This window comes from Talaromyces stipitatus, genomic scaffold (genome assembly GCF_000003125.1).
Source record: "Talaromyces stipitatus ATCC 10500 scf_1105507295549 genomic scaffold, whole genome shotgun sequence".
NCBI classification, from domain to species: Eukaryota; Fungi; Ascomycota; class Eurotiomycetes; order Eurotiales; family Trichocomaceae; genus Talaromyces; species Talaromyces stipitatus.
This window is the reverse complement of record NW_002990117.1, coordinates 1272700-1292514: the sequence shown is the minus strand read 5'-3', so window position 1 is coordinate 1292514 and position 19815 is coordinate 1272700. Positions and strand designations below refer to the sequence as shown.

Here is a 19815-nt window from a genome sequence, read left to right as displayed (position 1 = left end):
TCATTCCACATACGTATGATCAAGACCAGGGTAGAGACGTGTGATTGTATCACTCAACAACCTCCAACCACTTCTCCCAATCCTGCTTCCTACACCAGTCCTCCACAGACTGCAATAGCACTGGCACGCCCAAATCACTTTGTTGAAGAACACTATTATCAACCTTCCCTCCATCAAACCCAAACTCTACACACCAACCCATCATATCTGTAAGATCCTCAATCAAGTCGGGATCTCCCAACGACTCGAAACTAGGACTTTCCTCAATGGACTCGACGTTCTTACCGAGAACTTGACCTAGAACTTTTGTAAATCCCTGTAGATCAAGCCACTGCTTGGCGCCAATTATTTTGTGTCCAGGCGATGCTTGAAGGAGGGCGTCTACAAGGAGGCCTGTGTCATCGATCGATGAATACATAGGCAAAGGCGATGTGGCCAGGGGTGCTGCGACTGATAAGATCAGCGTACTTTTATCCTTGCTCTATCAATATATTAGTACCGAGTAAATACCGTATGGAAGGGAGTGGGAATGGGATTAACATACCAATTTAGGCCGAAAGATCCCTCCTGCAGCATCAAAATAGTTCTCCAGATAATAGCCGACATAAAGCACATTTGTCTTCTCCCAAAGCTTTGGATGAGTAGATCGACCGTATTCCTCCGCAATCGCTTTCCCATCAAAATGGTAAACATGAGAATATTTCCCCCCACTCAGCTTACTCGTATTCGGCAAGCTGGAGTAGACAAACCTCTCAAGTGTGTCCACCTTAGCAGCTGCATCAATAATGTTTCGATTCTGTTGCGCTTCGTTGTCACGACTTAGAATACTGATTTTCTGTCCAGAAGCTGAAGCAATCTCGCGTAACGCAGGATTTTTGAAGGATTGCCAGAAATCAGTCACGCTAAAGATTGCTGTGGCGCCTTGAAAGGCAGCGTCCAGAGAAGAGGGGTCGTCAAACTCGCCGGCGACCATTTCGACTCCACGGGATACGAGACGGATGGAATTTGGGGAAGACGGGTTGCGAGTGACGCCACGCAGTTTGTAAGGTGATGGGGATTGGGAGAGGAAGTGGGAAATGACTGAGCCTCCTTGGTTGCCTGTGGCACCAAGGACGACGAGGAGGGGTTTTTCTGCGGTCATGTTGTATTTTTTACTATCAGTTGATGGATATTCATAAGAGACACCACTTTTTCAGTGAGTAGTGACCCAATTTATAGACGTGGTCCATTGACTTGTCAGACGAATGTTGAGACTACACCTTTTTACCGGACTAAACGGATGAATTGGCCGTCATTGCAATATCCATACTTCACCGATAAGTTACACTGTTTTCTTGATTGTTCAGTTTGATCAACTTCAAATGATCTGATTGAGTCTAGTTCCCGCCGGTCCAAGTTTTGCTATAAGCAACATTGAATCGGATAATGTTGCCGTGACCTATTCCCAATGTTGGTATAGTTCCCACAGGTTTACATGGGTGATAGCATGCTGCAACATAATCTTCTATTTAAATCTCTATATTAGAGCATCTAGGTAGAACTGCTCCCGGGGCGAATATAACTATATCACACCGTTATGGCTAATCACAAGTAACCTCAAAAACATATCACCCTTAAAATCATCCTTCATCCCCTTAAGACTCTCCGAATACTCATGATACGAACTAAGTCTCTCACCAACTTCCTCTCCTGTCTTTGTTCGAGCAGCTGCAATCCAAGCCTGAGGTGACTCTGCCATCCACAGACCGGCACGACTATCAAACGGCAATGATTCCAAAAACAACCAATTTGAGCAATACCCATGTTCAAAACTGTCCATGGCCATTGTTAGAGCGTACGACATGATAATTGTTCGTCGAACGCTCTCTCCGAATAACCATTCCTGCCAAGGGGATTGATCGCGGGGCATTCTGTTTTGCGCAGAGGGGAAAATAGTTTGTGTCCATTTGTATAAAATATTTAGGTATTGATCTGTATGGGATCGTTTCCCTGTTCCAACATAGGCGAATAAGAATGTTGCGAGATATATTAAAAGTGCCTGAACGGCTGTGAGAGCTTCTTCCATGGTTACTGTCCTGATATCGAGTTGAAGAAGATAATTGAAGCGCTGCTCGGTGACAGCAAATACCCCTGCCTCTCTAAAGATAGCGAGATGATCATAGTAACTGCTATGAGCTTTCAGCTTCGGGTGCACAAACACTGCCGGTTTATCTGCTTTTATAAGGTCCGGGACAGCCTGAAAGCCCAACCGCATAAGCTCAAAGGCATCTGAGTGCCCCGGCCTACAGATTGCCGGGTCAATGCTCGATGGGCGGAGCTGTAACGTCTTGAAGACGCAGTATCCCGGAGAGTCACAAGTTGAGGGGTTGAATGATAGTTGAGGCGTCTCTTCAGCGGGTCCAGTTGGCGCGTTCAGATGTTCTAGGTCGTATGTGCATGTCAAGCCCTTTTGGGCACAACGGGCGCATTTGGGGAGCTGGACGACGCATTTCCGCTTGGCGGATGTGCAGTTGCGGCAGGCTTTGCGGAGGATACCCATGTTTGATTAATAAATCAGTCAGTAGAGATGCAACTTGGTGAGGCATGGCGAGAAGTGAAGTGCGATTCTTGAGCTGATGTCTGGGGATTTGCCCCCACATTTTAGGTACTAGTCCTGTTTAAGTCTAGATCCCACGACTCCACTATCCTGATCTCTCTGAACTTCATTTCGTATTGGACACTTGCACCAACATACAATTCGGACTGCTACTAGTTTATGGGCATTATCAAGGACCATACAGTAGATAAATGCAATGTTATATCATACACGGAAGAAGCCACCAACTCCGATGTGGTGAAAGCGTGACCGACGAGCAGGACGTGGCATGTGAAACTCTACGAACTAAAGCACCTATGCAATCAACCTTGGAAGACTTCTGGCCTGACACTCGTCTCGAGACAACATTGGGCGCAGGTAGAGAAGTTGAAAAGAATCAAGCAGCTTTGAGCCTTCAATGGTGAAGAGGCCTCGGGAACGATCGTCCTTAGAGCTATAATGTGTGATATATATCGTGCTGCAGCCTGAATGCGAGTTTCTTGTTCGTAGACAAGAAGTCAATTTGGCTATTTTGACTTTAGGTAAGCGATTCAGGAAGAAAAATTCATAGTCGTAGTAAATTTGAGCGTCATTCATTTATATGAGCAAATGATACGTACTCATACGTAAATGACAAGCACCGTCTTCTGTTGGGTACATTATCTAGGTACCTCCATGTCGGGCAACCACGTGCCCTCCTTTCCTTCTTCAAAATCCGCTCCTCTATAAAGTCATCTCGGAAACACAACTCATATCAACATAAGCGCATATTAATCATCAATCATAATGCATCACTCGTCAAGAAATTTTCGTGCTGCAACGTGTTGTCGTGAGAACATCTCACATGATAACAGGAGTATTGGCAACACCATCTACATCGACAATCAGTCCAAGACGCCGTGCCCAGTCCTTGCGTCCCGACTCCGCAATCAGTTCATCGGCCATATCTCGTCTTCGGTAGTACTTCTTTGGCTGACCCTTGACTTGGATCTTCCTTCCATACATATGCATCGCACGAGTCGTGATATTCGCAAGAAACAACAAAGCCGCAGAGAGCACAAACATGACCAGGAGTATGATCTGATTGAAAGTGTGGATGTTGCTCACCAATGCAGTATTGATATAAACCAATACCGTTGCCACCGCAGTCAGACAGTCCTCGGCCATGGTCCTTTCACGCCACCATTTGCCTGATGTGACAGCCTTGAGGTCATCAACAGCTCCTTGCAATCTGATCCAGCAGTCTCCGCTCATGAGGATCAGGAGATCCCCCTTTGCACCGGGCTCCGAAGCACCTTTCCAACCTATGTCTTTGGTACGGCGCCGAATCACGAAGACATTGCAAAGACGAGCAAACATGAGAACTAAGAGACAGAACACACCCCACCATTCACGAACATAGAGGAAGTAACTTAGCACGACGGGAGACAGTGCAGCAGATACCCAATAAAACAGATGAGAAGTTAGATCCCTCATACAGCAGCTAAATCTTTTCTTCTTCCCGTCACTGATAGGAAGCACTTCGAGCGTGACAAGATGACCAGTCACCCCATGTCTTTGCAGGAATGATACAGTTGCAGGATTCTCTACGCGGAAGACATACCCACTGGTCATAGCCGCTACAGCTGGAAACTCTCCGCGATTGAGCTCTGGCGCTGATTGCTGTCGATGCAGTCCTGGACATAGTATCAGTGAGTCCGAATATATTGAGGTGCCGGTCAAAACAGTTCGCTGAGCGACGGCCGTTATTTCGGCTATTGCGACCAGTCCCGCTGCATCTAAAGTTATGTTGGGAAGTACGTAATTCATGGTGTTCTCTCGACGTTGAACGTGCTGAATGTTGGCTGTGAACTGTTCCAATGTTGGTGTGTATGCCATATGCAGGTGGATCCCACTTACATTAGGGAGGTACATTGCCACTTCTTATGTATGACAGCGCGACGGTGACTGAAAGCTCAATTCAATAGCGATCTGCGTCAAATTGAGACTATCTACTAGTCAGGATGGATCTAAGTATGAACTGCACTTATGCAAGATCTCAACTGGAGTCATCGGTGGATATCGATCCACTTGAATACAACATTGGATAATGACTCTATATATGAGTCTTAATTTTTGCAAGTCATACACTACAGCTACACATCAAGTGATTTACAGCCTGATGTTGACAATAATGCCTAATATCCTGTGGGTGGCTATGATGCGGGGCAATTTTGTCCAAGGTGTGTTGTCTGATACCTATGTACCCTAGCTGCAGACACTGCCACGATGTCAGATCACCCTTTATCAATTCGCTGCCTGCAGGCATTTCTAGGACAAATCACATGGACTGTACTCCGGCTTAGTGTGACAAAATAGGAAATGGGTTGTGCTTTTTGTTTTCATCACTCGATTCGCCCGGGGTTTGGACTCGGTGCTCACCTAGCGCCACTACCGCCGAATATGCGATGCTATTGGGGGTCGTCTATTTTATCTTAGGTATCTGCCCTGTTCAAGAGTTTTATAAGTGACCCATTGAAAGAGGCACTATCCCTAATCGAAACTGCAGCAAGAAATACTTCGGCACTTTCTGCATCAAGCCGAGTAAGGACGGAGTTGATAATCTGCGTACAAAGTAGCGGCTGAAAAGACAGGCAGCCTTGCGTGAGGTCGATAAAACAGGGATGTCGAAAACACACATCGAGCCTCGTCTGCTAAAGACAGCCGCATGGACGGTCTGTCCGTGTATTTATTCGTTTGACGTAACCCACCTTCGCCAGGCTCATCCCTGTGTCGAATTCATCTCAAGCAGGCGGATTTCAATGTTGATATATTGTTGTCACCAATTACTGCTTCAGTCTATTGTCCAACAGGTGATGTTACTGTTGCCTATAAATGCTAGGTCAGCCTTATAAGTCAGCTATCAGTCATGCGTGACTATCCGTACCAATCATGTGTACTGGGAGGAGACGAAATCAGGCTACTCAATCTACGCAGTGGCGATGCACAGGAGGAGTTGGTAGGTAACCTAGAGGTCGTCAAACTCACGACCACACCAGAGGGGGAGGCACACACTCTGCAGCAGCGCTATGACACTCTATCCTACACGTGGGGTGACCAAGACCCAATTGAGCACATCAAAATCATCCATGACAATCAACAGTATCGCATCCGGATTCGTCCTAACCTGCATCAAGCGCTTCGGCATTTGAGGTCTCATCGTGAGGATAGGTATCTGTGGGTGGACGCAATCTGCATCAACCAAGAAAATGAGCGGGAAAAAAGTAGTCAAGTACGCATGATGTCCCAAATATACAACAACTCAAGTTGTGTATGCGTCTGGATCGGCCCCGAGAAAGACGATAGCCGAAAAGCGATCCAATTCATAAAATCGCGCCTCGGGCACGAAGATGCAGACCAATTACTCGAAAACGTTGAGTACTGCCACGAATGGTTGGCCTTGTCAAGATTAATGCGCAGACCCTGGTTCAGTCGACGATGGATTATACAAGAAATTGCATTGGCGAGAACAGCCACCTTGCATTGTGGAACAGATTGGCTACCGTGGGAGATCTTTGCAGAGGCCGTTATGCTGTTTACCTGGGGCCAATCAAAAGTATATAACATGCTCCGCACAGCCAAGGACTGTAGTCCGAGTTCACTGGGCGACTTGCGAGAGTCAGCTGCTGCGCGTTTAATCCAGGCACAGGATAATATCTTCCGAAAGTCTAGAGAAGGACAATTACTTGAAAAGCTTATGTCGTTGGAAGATTTATTGTGCAGGTTCTCGGCGTCCGAGGCACAAGACCCTCGTGACTCGATATATGCCTTGTTGTCAATTGCGCGTGACGCAAAAGCAGGTTTTTCAACTTCGGGCACAACTAGAGAAGGAACTCCTGATGGACCCTCGCCAGAGCATATCCATATGTACATGGAAGGCGATCTTGCAGGAATGCATTACGGGCATTTGACAAGATTTCAGATGCCTGAGGAAGTTGGTACAAACGCTGAACACGGTTTTCTGGTCACATCACCCAGGAAACGGGCAGGGTCAAATCCTGAGCTTCATGCTGATGAACAGCAGGCCAGAAAGGTCCAGCGTATATTTACTGCGGATCAGCCGGTTTCGGCAGGGCCAAGCGCCGCAGAAGAAAATTATACTGAGCCGCCCACTATTCGTATTTCGACCATCCTGAACGGTAATCCTGGGGCTTTCCAGGTATCACCAACCGCGATAAGTGGACATGACGTATTCCCAGAGGTTGAAGAACAAGCCGCAGCGCCTAATTACTTAATACCATCCAGTTCCCAAGATTCACTACTAGGAACCGCTGGAGTCAACGGAAATGCTGCAAAAGAAGATGCCGCAGCGTTGTTCTCGGCACCCAGGGGTACTACAAGACATCCAAACGGGTCTATGCACACCACCGATCGATCTGTAGATGAACAAAGTACATCATTGCTTCAGGTTCCACGCCGCGGTCGAGGAGATTCTTCGGCGTCTATTATAAGTACTCTCACCGAAAGCTATCTATTGCATACAGAAGGTATCCGCAAGAAGCAAACGAGGGAGTACGCCATTCCTGTTGACTACAGCAAACCCGTGCCCGAAGTCTGCAAGGACGTGATGATGTATGCATTCAGCAAGACTCAATCGTTGAATATGATATGCAGACCATGGGCTCCTCGAGGGGCGACTGGCACGGTAAAAAACAAGAATAAGGGAGGATTGCCTTCTTGGATCCAGCCAGTGACCAAAAGTGCATTCGGACCTGCATACAACGGCACATACACACGTATTAATGCTGACCCGTTAGTCGGCAAACCAGGAGCGGGACAATGTTTCTATAATGCGACACCGAACGTTCCTGCGCGATGGAAGATTGATGAAGAGGGTAAAAATGTACTGACCGTACATGGATTCATTCTGGATGAAATTGACCGCAAAGCTCCACCTGCGAATGGAGGTGTTATACCCGTGGAATGGACTGAGCTTGCTGACTGGGATGATACAAGTACCTCGCCACCGCCAGAGGCGTTCTGGAGGACGTTGGTAGGGAATCGGGATGATCTGGGCCAACAGCCATTGAAACTCTGGCGACGTGCATGTCAGATTGCGTTTAGTATGAAACCCCGCGATGGACCATTGAACGTTGAAAAGACCCTCGAAGAAGCATCTTCGTTCGTCAGGGAATATCTCGAAAAGGTGCTACGGACAACATGTTCTCGACGACTATCCATCGGTACGACGGGATTATGGGCGCTTGCACCTCCCAAGTCGAAAAAGGGGGATAAACTATGCATCATTAATGGATGTTCGGTTCCGGTTGTGTTGCGTCAAAAGACCGTGCCCATAGTTCCGGCAATTGTACCACAAACAAGCGGGGATGCAGCAGTAAAGTGTTCCAAGCCCGAATGTCAAGCTGCAGGACAATGCAAATGCAAGACTACTACTGCTCAGTCGCGAGGCTCATGGAGCAGTGACGAGAAGATCTTTGAGATGATTGGCGAGTGTTATATTCATGGTATGATGGATGGAGAGGCAGGGCTGTATCAGCAGAAAAAGGAGATTAAAACGCGGACATTTAGAATTCGATAACTGCCAGTTGCTGTTGTTATTAGAACAGGAGAGTTCTGGAAGACTGGAAGAAAGGAGACCGATCTAGACTCCGGCCAGAACCTCCATACGCCTCGACTTGGCATTGGCCCACAGCTAGGAACTGTGCGGGTCACATGTTTCTAAATCCGTCTCTAATAAAATGACAGTTATGACAGGAGACAGCATCTTGCTAGGAAGTTTAAAGAAAAGGGGCCGGGGTAGTTATAACGTGACATGTCTTAAGGGATGATGGCTTGATCGAGTACCCCCGGTACGGAGTACGTACGTAGCAATCAGACAGTCAGTCAGGCCGAATCGATCTGCGCGTATCCGCTTGTCTAAAATTAAACACCGCATCAGCCGAGTCTTCGATCGTTGTCTGTCTGGCTAGTCGGACTCGGAAGAGTCGGACAGAAAATGTGAACTTGTATGATGTTTCCAAGGTTGTTGAATACGTGTCAAGCGAGTCACTGGCTGAGCCAGAGGGAAATGTTCCTGGGACCTGGATCTTACTCAGCAATGCTGACCTGTCATCACATAGTGCGTAACAGCAATACCAATAATACCAGTGTCTCACAGAGCGTACCTGCATATAGACCGTATTTGTTACCATACCGAAACAATGTTTCAGTGGCAAAGCAGGGGATCCACTTTTGGTGGCTCTTTAGGGTTAGCCACAGCCGGAACATCCAATCAAATTTGCTGTCTCAGTCCACTACTGATGTAATCTCGCCCATGATTGGCCGGCAGGATCGTGGCTGTACCATGGAGCGGATAGCAATCTCGGATCAGTCGAGCCTGTCTCACTCTTCCTTTCTTCTCCCCTTCTCTCTTATTCAACCTCTCTTCATCTTCCACGACTTTTTCTTCTCATTAGACTTTCGTTTTTATGCTTCTTTTATAACTCAGTACCTTCGCTTACTTCGACACATTCGCTTGAAAACCGATTTATTTCCTGACTTCTAGCCGCACATTCGTTAAACAACAAAACAACTACGTACGACATTCGACACAATGACTAACAAGCACATCATCAACGCGTTGGCCGTGGCTATGTCGGTCTCACCGGCCGCTGCGGCTATCAAGGGTTTCAACTACGGTTCGACTTTTAATGATCAGAGCGTCAAGGTGCAGTCGGATTTCGAGGCTGAGTTCAAGACCGCCAAGGGTTTGGTGGGAGCCGAGGACTTTACTAGTGCTCGTCTGTACACTATGATTGTATGTCATCCTATCACAGTCGAACTTGGAAAGAGTCGAACTGACAGGTTGTAGCAAGGTGGAACTACCAACACCCCCATCTCCGCCATTCCCGCCGCCATTGCACAAAACACTACTCTCCTTCTCGGTCTCTGGGCCTCTGGCGATACCTTTGACAACGAAGTCGCTGCCTTGAAGTCCGCCATCTCCACCTACGGCGACGACTTTGCCAACTTGGTGGTTGGTATCTCCGTCGGAAGCGAGGATCTCTACCGTAACTCGCCCACCGGTATTGCCGCCAAGGCCGGTATTGGCAAGAACCCGGACGACATCGTCAACGACATCAAGACCGTTCGATCCACCATCGCCGGCACCAAACTTGACGGTGTCCCCATCGGTCACGTCGATACCTGGACCGCCTGGGCCAATTCATCCAACAACGCCGTCATTGAAGCGGTCGACTGGCTCGGTCTTGACGCCTACCCATACTTCCAAAACACGCAGACCAACGACGTCAAGAGCGGAAAGGGTCTCTTCCAAGACGCCATCAAGAGAGTCAACGCTGCCTCCGGCAACAAGGCTCTCTGGGTCACTGAGACCGGTTGGCCCGTCAGCGGTCCCAAGGAGAATCTCGCCGTTGCCTCTACCGACGATGCCAAGACCTACTGGGACGACGTTGGCTGTGGATTGCTTTTCGACAAGGTCAATACTTGGTGGTACATTCTCCAGGATGCTGGCAAATCCACCCCTAGCCCCAGTTTCGGTATTGTCGGTTCTGAACTTACCACCACCCCTCTCTACGACTTGAGCTGCCCTGCTCCTTCTGAGACTCGACTTCTGCTGCTAGCTCTGCTACTTCTACTGGTACAGTTCCGCGTAGTCCTTTTCTTTCCCCTCTTATTTCCCTCTCCTCCGTAGTCTTCCCTCCCCAGGACACCTGGTGCTAACAGACATCAGGCTCCGCAGCTTCTACCTCCAGCCCATCTTCCGTCTTCCCTTCCAGCGCCACCGGCCCTGCTACTGGTACTGCTTCAGGCACTGCCACCGGTTCTGCCACCGGCACCTTCATCAGCTCCGCCTCAGGTTCATCTCTCTCCCTTCCCTTCACATCCCATCATTATTCTTCTGAATACCTATACTAACGTATCTACACAGGAACCGCAACAGGAACCGCAACAGCAACCGGAACCTCGACCCCCGGCGCAGGCGTTTCTCCCAGCAACTCCACCGCAACCGGCACCCCAGGCTCCGCAACTACCCCCGGCGCAGGCTCAACCGGTAAGGGCGGCGCAAGCGGTACTTCCACCAGCACATCCCCTCCTCTCTTCACCAACGGCGTCAGCAGCGTCTCTGCTTCCATGACCGGTATCGTAGCTGCTATTTTTGCTGCTGTTGTTGCTTTTTAATCTGTCCCCTTGATCTACCAAAGAAGGGTATAGATGAATAAGGGAATTTTTTTCTAGATTGTTGTGCTTTTTCCCCCCATCACAATTTCAGATTTGAAATTATATTCGGGGAATGATTGGGTCTGCTATTTATTTGTTGTGCCTTGTTTTTACTCTTAACCTTTACTCGTATTTTGAGGGTTATCCTACCGAGTTTGATGCTGGTATTATATTGGATTACATCAAGGTTTCTACATTCATTCCTTTTGAAGATATTCTGTGTAATTTATAGAATTGTAGCTCTGTACATATCGATTCCCAAATATGGGACATGATAGAAATAAGCAAGAGGTATGCATATATATCCAGCTGAAGAAATAGGGTCCTGTATTACCTGAAATACAAGGATCAAAGAGAGCAAACAAGAACGCCCGTCAGAAGAGTGAAATGGCAAAATTTCTTGCAAAATTGGAAGATCGCTGTGATTCGAGAGCAAATCAATGCTAAAAATGGAAAATGGTAAATGCGAGGAAATCGATGAAACGGTGTAGTTTTTCAAATGAAAGGGTCTCGCGAGCATTAGAACACCTATATTAATGCGTACCATCGCAAATCCGGTGTATATGCAAGTCGATCCGTATAGCCATCATCAAATCTTCTATATTCTTTTTTGTACCTCTTTTCCCTCGAGGTACTCCTGGGTATATAATAAGTAATCCCAAAAGGAAAAAATGAAAATCAGGTCGGATACTTCAAGTATGACCCCGGAAGAAAAAAAAAAGGAAACCCTGCTTAACCCATGTTGTACAAAAGTGTCATACATATATACAAAGCCAGACAGACGCCGAAATGGGAAATCAAGAATGGTCATGACATGAGAACGAGAAAAAAAAAATTTTTTTCAAGGCATGATGGGTATCAATATCTCGCCGTCAGGTAATGGGCCACACCATCCGTAGTTATCGCATCGGCATTGTTCGAGACGAGGGCAGCTGTGTCTGTCGTTAGGACGAAAAAGAAAAATGAGAAGCAGGTAGAATACTCACTCAACCGGCTCCCTTCCAAATAATACATGCCAAATCTTCTCTATGGTCCAACCGATTCCATAACTATCGGTGAAATCCGTGGTGGCTGCCCACGTTAATATACGCTCGTAGTCTTCGCGTGATCTGGCGCGAATCTGGTTTCTCGTCACCACGAACTGTCCGCAGCACAAATGTCCCACGACCTGTGGGACCTGGTCCATTGGGACTTGTAAAAGATATGAGTATAACTCGAAAAATTTGTCTGACACGTAGGCGTATTCATCATCGACCGGCTCGCGATGAACCGGGACTAATGTGTTGGGGCAGCCCGGTATCCCCGTGCAACGGAGGTTTACAAACCCGTTTGCATCCACCGATTCATATCGTAGAAACCGCAGGGCGGTCGTAGTCTTGGGACCGAAGAGTTCGTTGTGCCATTGCTCATCATTGGCGTGGACGAAGATGGTGTATGGGGCGAGTTGATCGTAGTTGGTGACAATATATGTCAAATAGGCGGCGGCTTCGTGGCCCATGGTGGTATGGGGGATGAGAAGACCTTCCTCTGGTTCGGGATCCATTGTATAGGCGAATGGTTTGCACATACTGCCAAAAAGAAAAAGTCAGTCGGTTCGCAGAAATCATTGCGGTATGGAACCAACGTACTATTCCTCGCAAAACGGCAGTAGCCAGTCGATGTTTTCCCCCCGTGTTTTGGCTACTACAATACTTCGATCCTCGGCAGTCCAGTTCCTACTCGGAGTCATGAAATGAGGATTCGTCGGTAACAACATGTCTACACCCGCAATCAGTCAGTGGCTCTATTCCAAGCTCTGCGCAGACATCATACCTCGTGCGACATGGTTATTAAACGGCAACCAATTATAGACCGAGCAAAAATGAAGAACAGCGCAAGCAACAATCAAAAACTTGAACAGTGTTGAAAGCCGTGACCGATGCAAATGGTCTCTAAACGAGGCCATGATGGAGGGGCAACGGGGCATGGGGCCTCGTGGCCTTGATTGAGAAGAGACAATTCACCAAATCCCCGTGGCGTTAAAGAAGTAAACGGACTTCTAACAGATGCTAACTAGCGAGCGTGGTACACGGACATAGTAACTGGGAGAAAAATGATATTGCGCTGCGCAATGTCGAAACGAAGGATGGGGCCGGTAGATTGCCGTGTAATATAGGTATTCGATGTCAACAACGAATACAATAGATTATACCTGATATATAGAGAATAGAGAATATAAAGTCAAGAGAGATTCGTCCGACAGAAGGTATCGAGGATGCTAAGTGTACTTTTTGAGATACACTAAGCTAATTGTCCTGTGTGGTCGCCACCTGCCTCAGGCTCAGGGGAGATAACGGCATCTGCGATGGGGCGGTAATTCTTTAATTATCTTATTGGGACTAGCGCTCGCAGCCGGCTTGGCGCCAAGTTTTACAGGCCTATCGGTATGGACATACTACGTAGTACTATAATACAGCAAGGAAAGCGACAGGGTATTTACTCTTCTAATTGGTTTTTGCAGTCGTAAACAATCGAATATCGGCGATAAAACCGGGCTGCTGTCCCTGAACAAAAGCAACAGCGCTTGGCCAGCCCCGCCAAGAGCAGAGGCATAGACTTGGCGCTTGTCGCCGAGGTTCATCACTGTCTCTTGGCGCCTCAAGCGGCGGCTAAGACGGGCCTGAGTGGTACGTGGCCCCAGGCACCTTGTGGGGTATTTCGTCAGTGCTAATTCTTGGGTGTTGTATTCGGGGCTGTCATTTCCGTAGTTTGCATCGGCAGTAGTATTTTTCTCTGTATCGTGTATTAAATGTATTAAATACAGCAGAATACTTCTGTATGTACCGTAGTACCGTATTACCGTATCATGTTCCTGGCCTGAGACCCCACCGCCGAGCGTCTGTATTGTCCATCCTTACTACGTTTGTCCCCGGCTGGAAGGCCTCAGGGAATGACTGGCGCCAATTCTGTCAATCTTCTCTCCATCATCACTTCTTGGTTCTCACTTCACTTCCACTTCCTCCGTACTCTACCGGCAAGTACACTTGTCCACGTTCTGAATTCATCTCCTGAGTTCGCTTTTGTGTAACCGTGGATATATACTCATTCTTCTATCTTTTATAGAACCTTCATTATTCTTATCCGTGGTATCGTATCAATCTCTCGTTTAAATCTCGTTCAGATCCAATGACTTAATCTTGATCCCTAATTTTCGTCGTCGCTCGTTGGCACCCGTCCTTCCGTTCTCATTCTGATATCCTCTTCTTCTTTTTGTTTTTTCTGTCTCATTTTATTTAATATTCTTTGCATAAATGCCAGAGCACTTTTCTTACTCCCGGTTATGGGAGAGTATCCCGAATGCCCTCCCATGGCACACCGGAGATGGTGTGAAAGGCGATCCCCGAAAGACCGTCAAATGGATTGATGTATGTGCTCCGATCATGCAATCTATCGGTATGTATATTGACAGACGTTAGGGTCTCCGTGGATTCGCTTCAGTTCTGGTTGTCGCAACCCATCTTGCCCGCGCATGGGATTACGATTTATTCGCTCCTCGAGATAATCCAGACGTCCCGCCTCGATTACTACAACAAATCATCCTCCGAATCCCCTGGCAAGGTCGTATCGGCGTCACTATTTTCGCCTTTCTGACGGGATATGTCTGCGCTCTCAAACCCATGAAGCAATCGCGGGCGGGCGATACAAACGGCGCTTTTGTGACTGTCGCCAAATCCGCGTTTCGTCGTCCTCCTCGTCTCGTTTTCCCGGCTACGATTGCCATGTGCATTTCTTGGACTTTGGCGCAGTTTGGTGCTTATACCGTCGGAAATAGATGCGACTCGTCGTGGACTCGTGATGCGTCACCGGATCTTCAAGATACTTTGTGGAAGGAGATTATTAGTCTGTTCAAGAATTTCTTGGTGGCCTGGACCAATACCGATTATAGGGTTCACATGATCTACGATGAACACCAGTGGGCCCTGTTACCACTGCTGAAGTGCTCCATGCTCATCTATATTGTTTCATTTGCGACGATTCTATGCAAATACCGCTATCGCCTGCTTATCTGCGTCTTGCTAATTGCCTACTTCCATCAAGACCCCCAGCTCGACCGGGAGACCTTCCAAATTCAAGCTCTGTACGGCATGGTACTAAGCGATTTGTCCTATGAGCAACGGTACAAGAGTTTCTTGCAGAGCGAGACCTACCGTTGGCCACGCCGCATTCTCGGCTTTTCTCTGTTTATAGGCGGCCTGATCGTCTGCTCCTACCCCGGTGAACACCCCGAATGGGCCGGCTGGTCGAACCGCATGTTCGAATGGGCCGAATACCTTTTCCCGCTTGGCAGCAACTACGGTAAACGCTGGACTGCCGTCGGCATGGACATGATCATCATGTCAATTTTCCTGACCAACTGGTCCAAGGAGTTTTTGTCTAGCTCCATCTTGCTCTGGTTTGGCAAGCAAAGCTTTGCCGTCTACCTTATTCACGGCACTCTATTGCGTACCGTCCTGGTATGGATGGTTTATGGTATTAGTGGTGAGCCCTGGGTATGGACCCAAGATCCTGAAGGAAACCCCGTCCCGCCACCTTGGCTACCTCGCCGCGCACCTTGGGTCTTTGCCGTCAGTATTCCCTGCTGGCTCGTGTTGTTATATTTCTGCGCCTCGATGTGGACTACCTACGTCGACCCGTTCTGTGCTCGTCTTACACAACGTATTGAGAAGACGTTCTTTGATGACGGAGACGAGAAGGGACCAGAACTCATTCCCATGACCTCCCGTCCGATGCCGACTGTTTAATCACCTATAACCAGAACTTATGAGCAACCATACATAATATTTTCGGCGCTGCGACTGCAACATAATGTGAAATATGCAATTTTTTTCCCCTTTCTTTTTTACCTGCATGGGACAATCGGATATATTGTTTTGACTATTTATCTGTATTTTTTTATTCGGTATATATCTGACATACTTTCAGGAAAAGTACGCCTTTCGTTTCATCTTCAAGATTTTTCCCTGTGTATACAACGGATTGGCGTTGCCATTCTCGATCATCGTTCACAACTTGCATAAGCGGATTGCACGGTGTTTATAAATAATTTATTATACAATTATATTGTTCCTAACGAGATATACGGTGGAAAATACGAGAGATGATCTGAAACAAATGTATCTCCTTAGGGTCAGGTCAGATCATCACGGAATAGCATGAGCGATTCTGGAGGTATTGACTGATTTGAAATTGATTTCATATGTTTCTACGTATGGTCCAGGGTATCCTTGGATAGTGACTCGAGACCCTGACGGGCTGAATGCCACCTACAAAATCCGAATCGTTACATGCGCCGTAGATCCATGCGGCGATCCCCCGTGGAATTTCTCCCCCTCGGAGTCTCCAGCCTGTCACAGATCATAGTTGATTTGACTACAACCCTGAACAGGGATCCTCGAATATACGAATCCGTTAATTTTGGACAACTCAGCCTGTCAGCGTTGAGATATCGCGGACTACTGCTTCTTGGCGATTGTGGTTTGTAGACGGTAGGTTTCAGGTTGTGAGTGACCATTTGACAAATACTGCTCCGTACATACCTAGGTAGCTTCATATTGTTCAGGGCTCACTGGCTCAGAGCTGAGGGGACTAAAATATGACAGGCTTGGCTGGAATATCATACGACCATTACTATGAGAAGTTACAGTACGAAAGTAACATAATGAGTCAGACAAATACATAGCGCGTGGTGGTCTTCTAGAACAAGTCGCTGAGCTGGGACATCGTATTTGATAGTGATGTTATCGTAGATGGTCCCGATCGTGCCCCTTCAACAACCCCGGAAAGGCCGCCTCAACTCCACAACATGTTTGGGAATACGAGAGAGACGTTTTATTTGCATTTACACAACATCGAACTTGAAAGAATGAATACAACCATCAAAATCTTAGATATCTTCCGAGTAAGAAAATATTAGAAATATTAGAAACATTAGAAATCGGGTAGAATCCCCAGTGAAGATCATTTCCTATTCCTCACGTGCTCCATTACCTAATATGCGTGGTTTGCCGATCGTTGATACGAGAAAAGGGGGTCTTGGCCTTAAATCTGTGGTTCTTTCGATTGAAGATTCACGTGGATGTGCAAGCCCTAAGTCTTATTTTCCGTCCAAGACGCGGAATTTATCTGGAAAGGGAGGAAATTTATAATCTGTACTGCAGACTTACATATGGAATAATCCACGCCAACTGACATGCACGTATGAGTGCATAAATCGGAGATAACCAAAATCGACCTCGAAGCAACGACGTGGAGAGAAGGAAAAAGAAATTCCGCTCTTCTTCTTAAAGCGCAAAAACTACCGAGTGGTAAATCCCACTTGATCGATCAGACCCTCACTCCATAAAAGATGTACGCTAAGGTTTCAGGTGCTCTCATCAGCCACAAGTCACAGCATGGAATACCTATGGCTGCGACAAATGGACAGGTGTCTTTTTCCAGGCTCAGGATATCGAATCGGCTTCGTCGCTGAAAATAATCCTGGTGATAGGCATAATAATCTCGTTATATTAATATATTTATTTCATCGACAACCAGGAGAAAGCACTACCAAGGCATGGGCGATACTGTAACGTATTACGCTTTTCTGTTTATGTACCCTGTATTGCCATTATGTACTTTACTTACCTTACTGTAATTACAGCTCGTAAGATGGGCAGTATTATTACAATCTTGCACAAAAAACAAGCAATATGCATGTGCCAAGCCACCAAGCCACTTAATCCGCCGGGTACTCATGGATGACGACGACTGCTTACGCCTGCCCATTTATCTGCTGCATATATCCTTCAAGGCAACGCATACATATACGAAACAATGTTGCATTTATTGTCTGTTTCATTTTAGTTCGTCTTTGGTAGTCATGTCGAGTCTTTCTTCGTGTTCTTGGGACGCGTTATCTGCTCACGTGCCCATTTACGAGATTGATTTTCTTGTTTTGAACTTTGTACCCGGAATTTACTTCTGGGCGCACAAAATTTCAAGATTTTTGTGGGACGAAGGTGGTTCTAACTTCTAGGACCTCTATTCCAAGGACCTGTCAACGCCTTAACAGAAGTTTACAGAACAGAGAGCACTTACAAGGATACTGGTCAAAAATCACCGCTTGAAAAGCCATATAATTGGCTTCAACCGCCGTTCTTGGACCGTTCTTATCATGTGTAGGTTTAAGTCTATCCACCTACTCTATATGGAATGGTCGAGTGGAGATAAGCAGAAATCGGAAAGTTTTTCGGACTTTCCCCGTCTTGGTATGCAGTGCGTTTTTATCTTACGCAATTTTCTTTTTCCTTGCGACCTTTCACGTAATTTTCAATCTTACCGGGATACGGAATACCGTAAGAAAGGTCAAATCAGCCAAGCATACTACTGCAGTAGAGCAAGCCCATCGGGCGTCATGCCGAGGATTATGGGCTTTGCTGGCTTGTTCTTGGCAATGGTTGGCGTTGATGTATGGCTGATGGTGTGAAGATATTGAATCGTACGTATTTTGAATTGTGGCTGTCGGAAATATGAGACAGATTCTTCGGCAGGAGTTGTTATATCGGCTGTATTTGAAATGGTGAGTATCAGATATCAATCTCATTGTGAATCAGAATAGGTTGACGGGCCTCCACCATTGACATTGGGGAATATGCTAGGTATATGGAGTAAAAGCACAAGCCGGATACCCGGAATCCAAGAAATGCCCAGGTGACAACTGACTCGTAAGGCCATCCTTGTCTTAGACAACCTGACTAAATAATGATTACTACAACGGACTCAACTCCGTAACATGGTGCATGAAAAAGCAGTCAAGTACATGCATGTCTAAGACTTGCCATCCATTCAATGTGCCAAGGACGGAAGAAAAGGAATGAAATTCTTGATTTGCGGACATTGTAACTGCATAGTGCATACCCTATATGAATGGATGTATCCTTGGCGTATCTTTTTTAACACCGGACTAAAAATAACAACAGGATCGTGCTATGTAGGGCGTGGCAGTTCTCGGCATGCCGGTGCCATGACCCGGTCTTAGGGCTTTAGCAATGCTCTGTTAGTCCAGATGGTTTGCCACTGATTCTCTCCTCCATGTTGTGTTTGTTGAATCTGCTTTCACAGTTCACTAGGAAGGACGCCTGCATGTTCCCAAGCCTGGCTGCAGCCTACGGCTAGTATCCTAGACTTCTATCAACTTCTCGATTCAACATCAGCAAGCTACCTGATACAAACATCGTCGGCCTGGGACAGACTGGTCAAAGGAGAGATCCCAGATAGGTAGGGTTGTAGCGTAGGCAGCCCTAATACTACTTATATCTACTGAATTAGGTAGTCACCCATCACAGATCTTCGAAATCGGATTCCTCTCTTTAATGTTGACCCTTCTTATTGGTATTCTTAATATTGTCCGCTATGTACGTGTATCTATGTGGATGAAGCCATCTTGCTCTTCAAAGTATTCGAATTTTATGCTTTTGTAGGCGTGATTATTCTGATGACTACGAGTAAGGGGCCTGATATCAGCAGCTCACCTATGCCCATTGTATACTAATAGCAGTCTGTCACAACCCTCCTTTCCTTCTGATCGGCTCACTCATTTCTCTGTACGCAATATTCTGGCAAAAGAATGATCCCATTCCCGGCACAATCGATGACCTGATATTGCCAAGACTTTCCTAATCAGGCAATAATGGTAACTGTTTCTAAAACCCTAGTGGTTTTGGGGGAGAATGCGCAGTATGTGGACACATCTATTTATCACTAGTACGGTAAGTATCATCTGCTCAGTGTTAATGTATATTCAAAGGACTTCCTCGGTAGCGTTGGTTGCGTCAACCCTCTCATAGGCAACTGTGCAATAGTTAAGGGTTGTATCATCTTTCCTCCATGAATAGATCTAGATACACGGTCTTTCAAAGAAGCAAGTCATTGTTGACATGCCTATATCAATGGATGCTTTGACGTAAATCATTATGCATCCGAGAAATTCGGTATATGTATAG

The 19815-nt window shown here is 46.8% G+C and overlaps 7 protein-coding genes across 9 annotated transcripts, besides 1 other annotated feature; 3 read left to right on the top strand and 4 right to left on the bottom strand.

Annotated features, from left to right (window-relative positions):
* Positions 1 to 49: 49 nt before the first annotated feature.
* Positions 50 to 1141, bottom strand: TSTA_013340 (hscarg dehydrogenase, putative; the record flags this gene model as incomplete). Its single annotated transcript, XM_002483420.1, has 2 exons — positions 50 to 481; positions 545 to 1141. 2 exons carry the CDS (start codon positions 1139 to 1141, stop codon positions 50 to 52), a joined length of 1029 nt encoding a protein of 342 aa, XP_002483465.1.
* A 235-nt stretch (positions 1142 to 1376) lies between these two features.
* TSTA_013330 (uncharacterized protein) lies at positions 1377 to 2539 on the bottom strand (the record flags this gene model as incomplete). The annotated part of the gene is made up of 2 exons (XM_002483419.1): positions 1377 to 1504; positions 1573 to 2539. 2 exons carry the CDS (start codon positions 2537 to 2539, stop codon positions 1377 to 1379), a joined length of 1095 nt encoding a protein of 364 aa, XP_002483464.1.
* Positions 2540 to 3134: 595 nt separating this feature from the next.
* TSTA_013320 (uncharacterized protein) lies at positions 3135 to 4701 on the bottom strand. The gene is made up of 2 exons (XM_002483418.1): positions 4475 to 4701; positions 3135 to 4426 (listed from the first exon to the last, which is right to left on the bottom strand). The coding sequence occupies exons 1-2, from the start codon at positions 4487 to 4489 to the stop codon at positions 3416 to 3418; spliced, it is 1026 nt and encodes a 341-aa protein (XP_002483463.1). The 5' UTR covers positions 4490 to 4701; the 3' UTR covers positions 3135 to 3415.
* Positions 4702 to 5366: 665 nt separating this feature from the next.
* TSTA_013310 (Ankyrin and HET domain protein) lies at positions 5367 to 8488 on the top strand. The gene is made up of 2 exons (XM_002483417.1): positions 5367 to 7186; positions 7229 to 8488. Exons 1-2 carry the CDS (start codon positions 5484 to 5486, stop codon positions 8151 to 8153), a joined length of 2628 nt encoding a protein of 875 aa, XP_002483462.1. The 5' UTR covers positions 5367 to 5483; the 3' UTR covers positions 8154 to 8488.
* A 679-nt stretch (positions 8489 to 9167) lies between these two features.
* On the top strand, positions 9168 to 11004 carry TSTA_013300 (GPI-anchored cell wall beta-1,3-endoglucanase EglC; the record flags this gene model as incomplete). Its single annotated transcript, XM_002483416.1, has 4 exons — positions 9168 to 9371; positions 9426 to 10226; positions 10301 to 10433; positions 10506 to 11004. 4 exons carry the CDS (start codon positions 9168 to 9170, stop codon positions 10754 to 10756), a joined length of 1389 nt encoding a protein of 462 aa, XP_002483461.1. The 3' UTR covers positions 10757 to 11004.
* Positions 11005 to 11012: 8 nt separating this feature from the next.
* TSTA_013290 lies at positions 11013 to 13075 on the bottom strand. 3 transcript variants are annotated; one of them, XM_002483413.1, is made up of 4 exons: positions 12608 to 13075; positions 12424 to 12553; positions 11782 to 12363; positions 11013 to 11727 (listed from the first exon to the last, which is right to left on the bottom strand). In XM_002483413.1, exons 1-4 carry the CDS (start codon positions 12759 to 12761, stop codon positions 11637 to 11639), a joined length of 957 nt encoding a protein of 318 aa, XP_002483458.1. In that variant the 5' UTR covers positions 12762 to 13075; the 3' UTR covers positions 11013 to 11636. The 3 variants fall into 3 exon arrangements, with proteins under 3 accessions (XP_002483458.1, XP_002483460.1, XP_002483459.1); XM_002483415.1 differs by having other exon boundaries at positions 12424 to 13075; XM_002483414.1 differs by having other exon boundaries at positions 11782 to 12553.
* A 729-nt stretch (positions 13076 to 13804) lies between these two features.
* Positions 13805 to 16010, top strand: TSTA_013280 (uncharacterized protein). Its single transcript, XM_002483412.1, has 2 exons — positions 13805 to 14199; positions 14251 to 16010. Exons 1-2 carry the CDS (start codon positions 14086 to 14088, stop codon positions 15574 to 15576), a joined length of 1440 nt encoding a protein of 479 aa, XP_002483457.1. The 5' UTR covers positions 13805 to 14085; the 3' UTR covers positions 15577 to 16010.
* Positions 15868 to 15897: a sequence feature (AT_rich).
* Positions 16011 to 19815: the final 3805 nt, after the last annotated feature.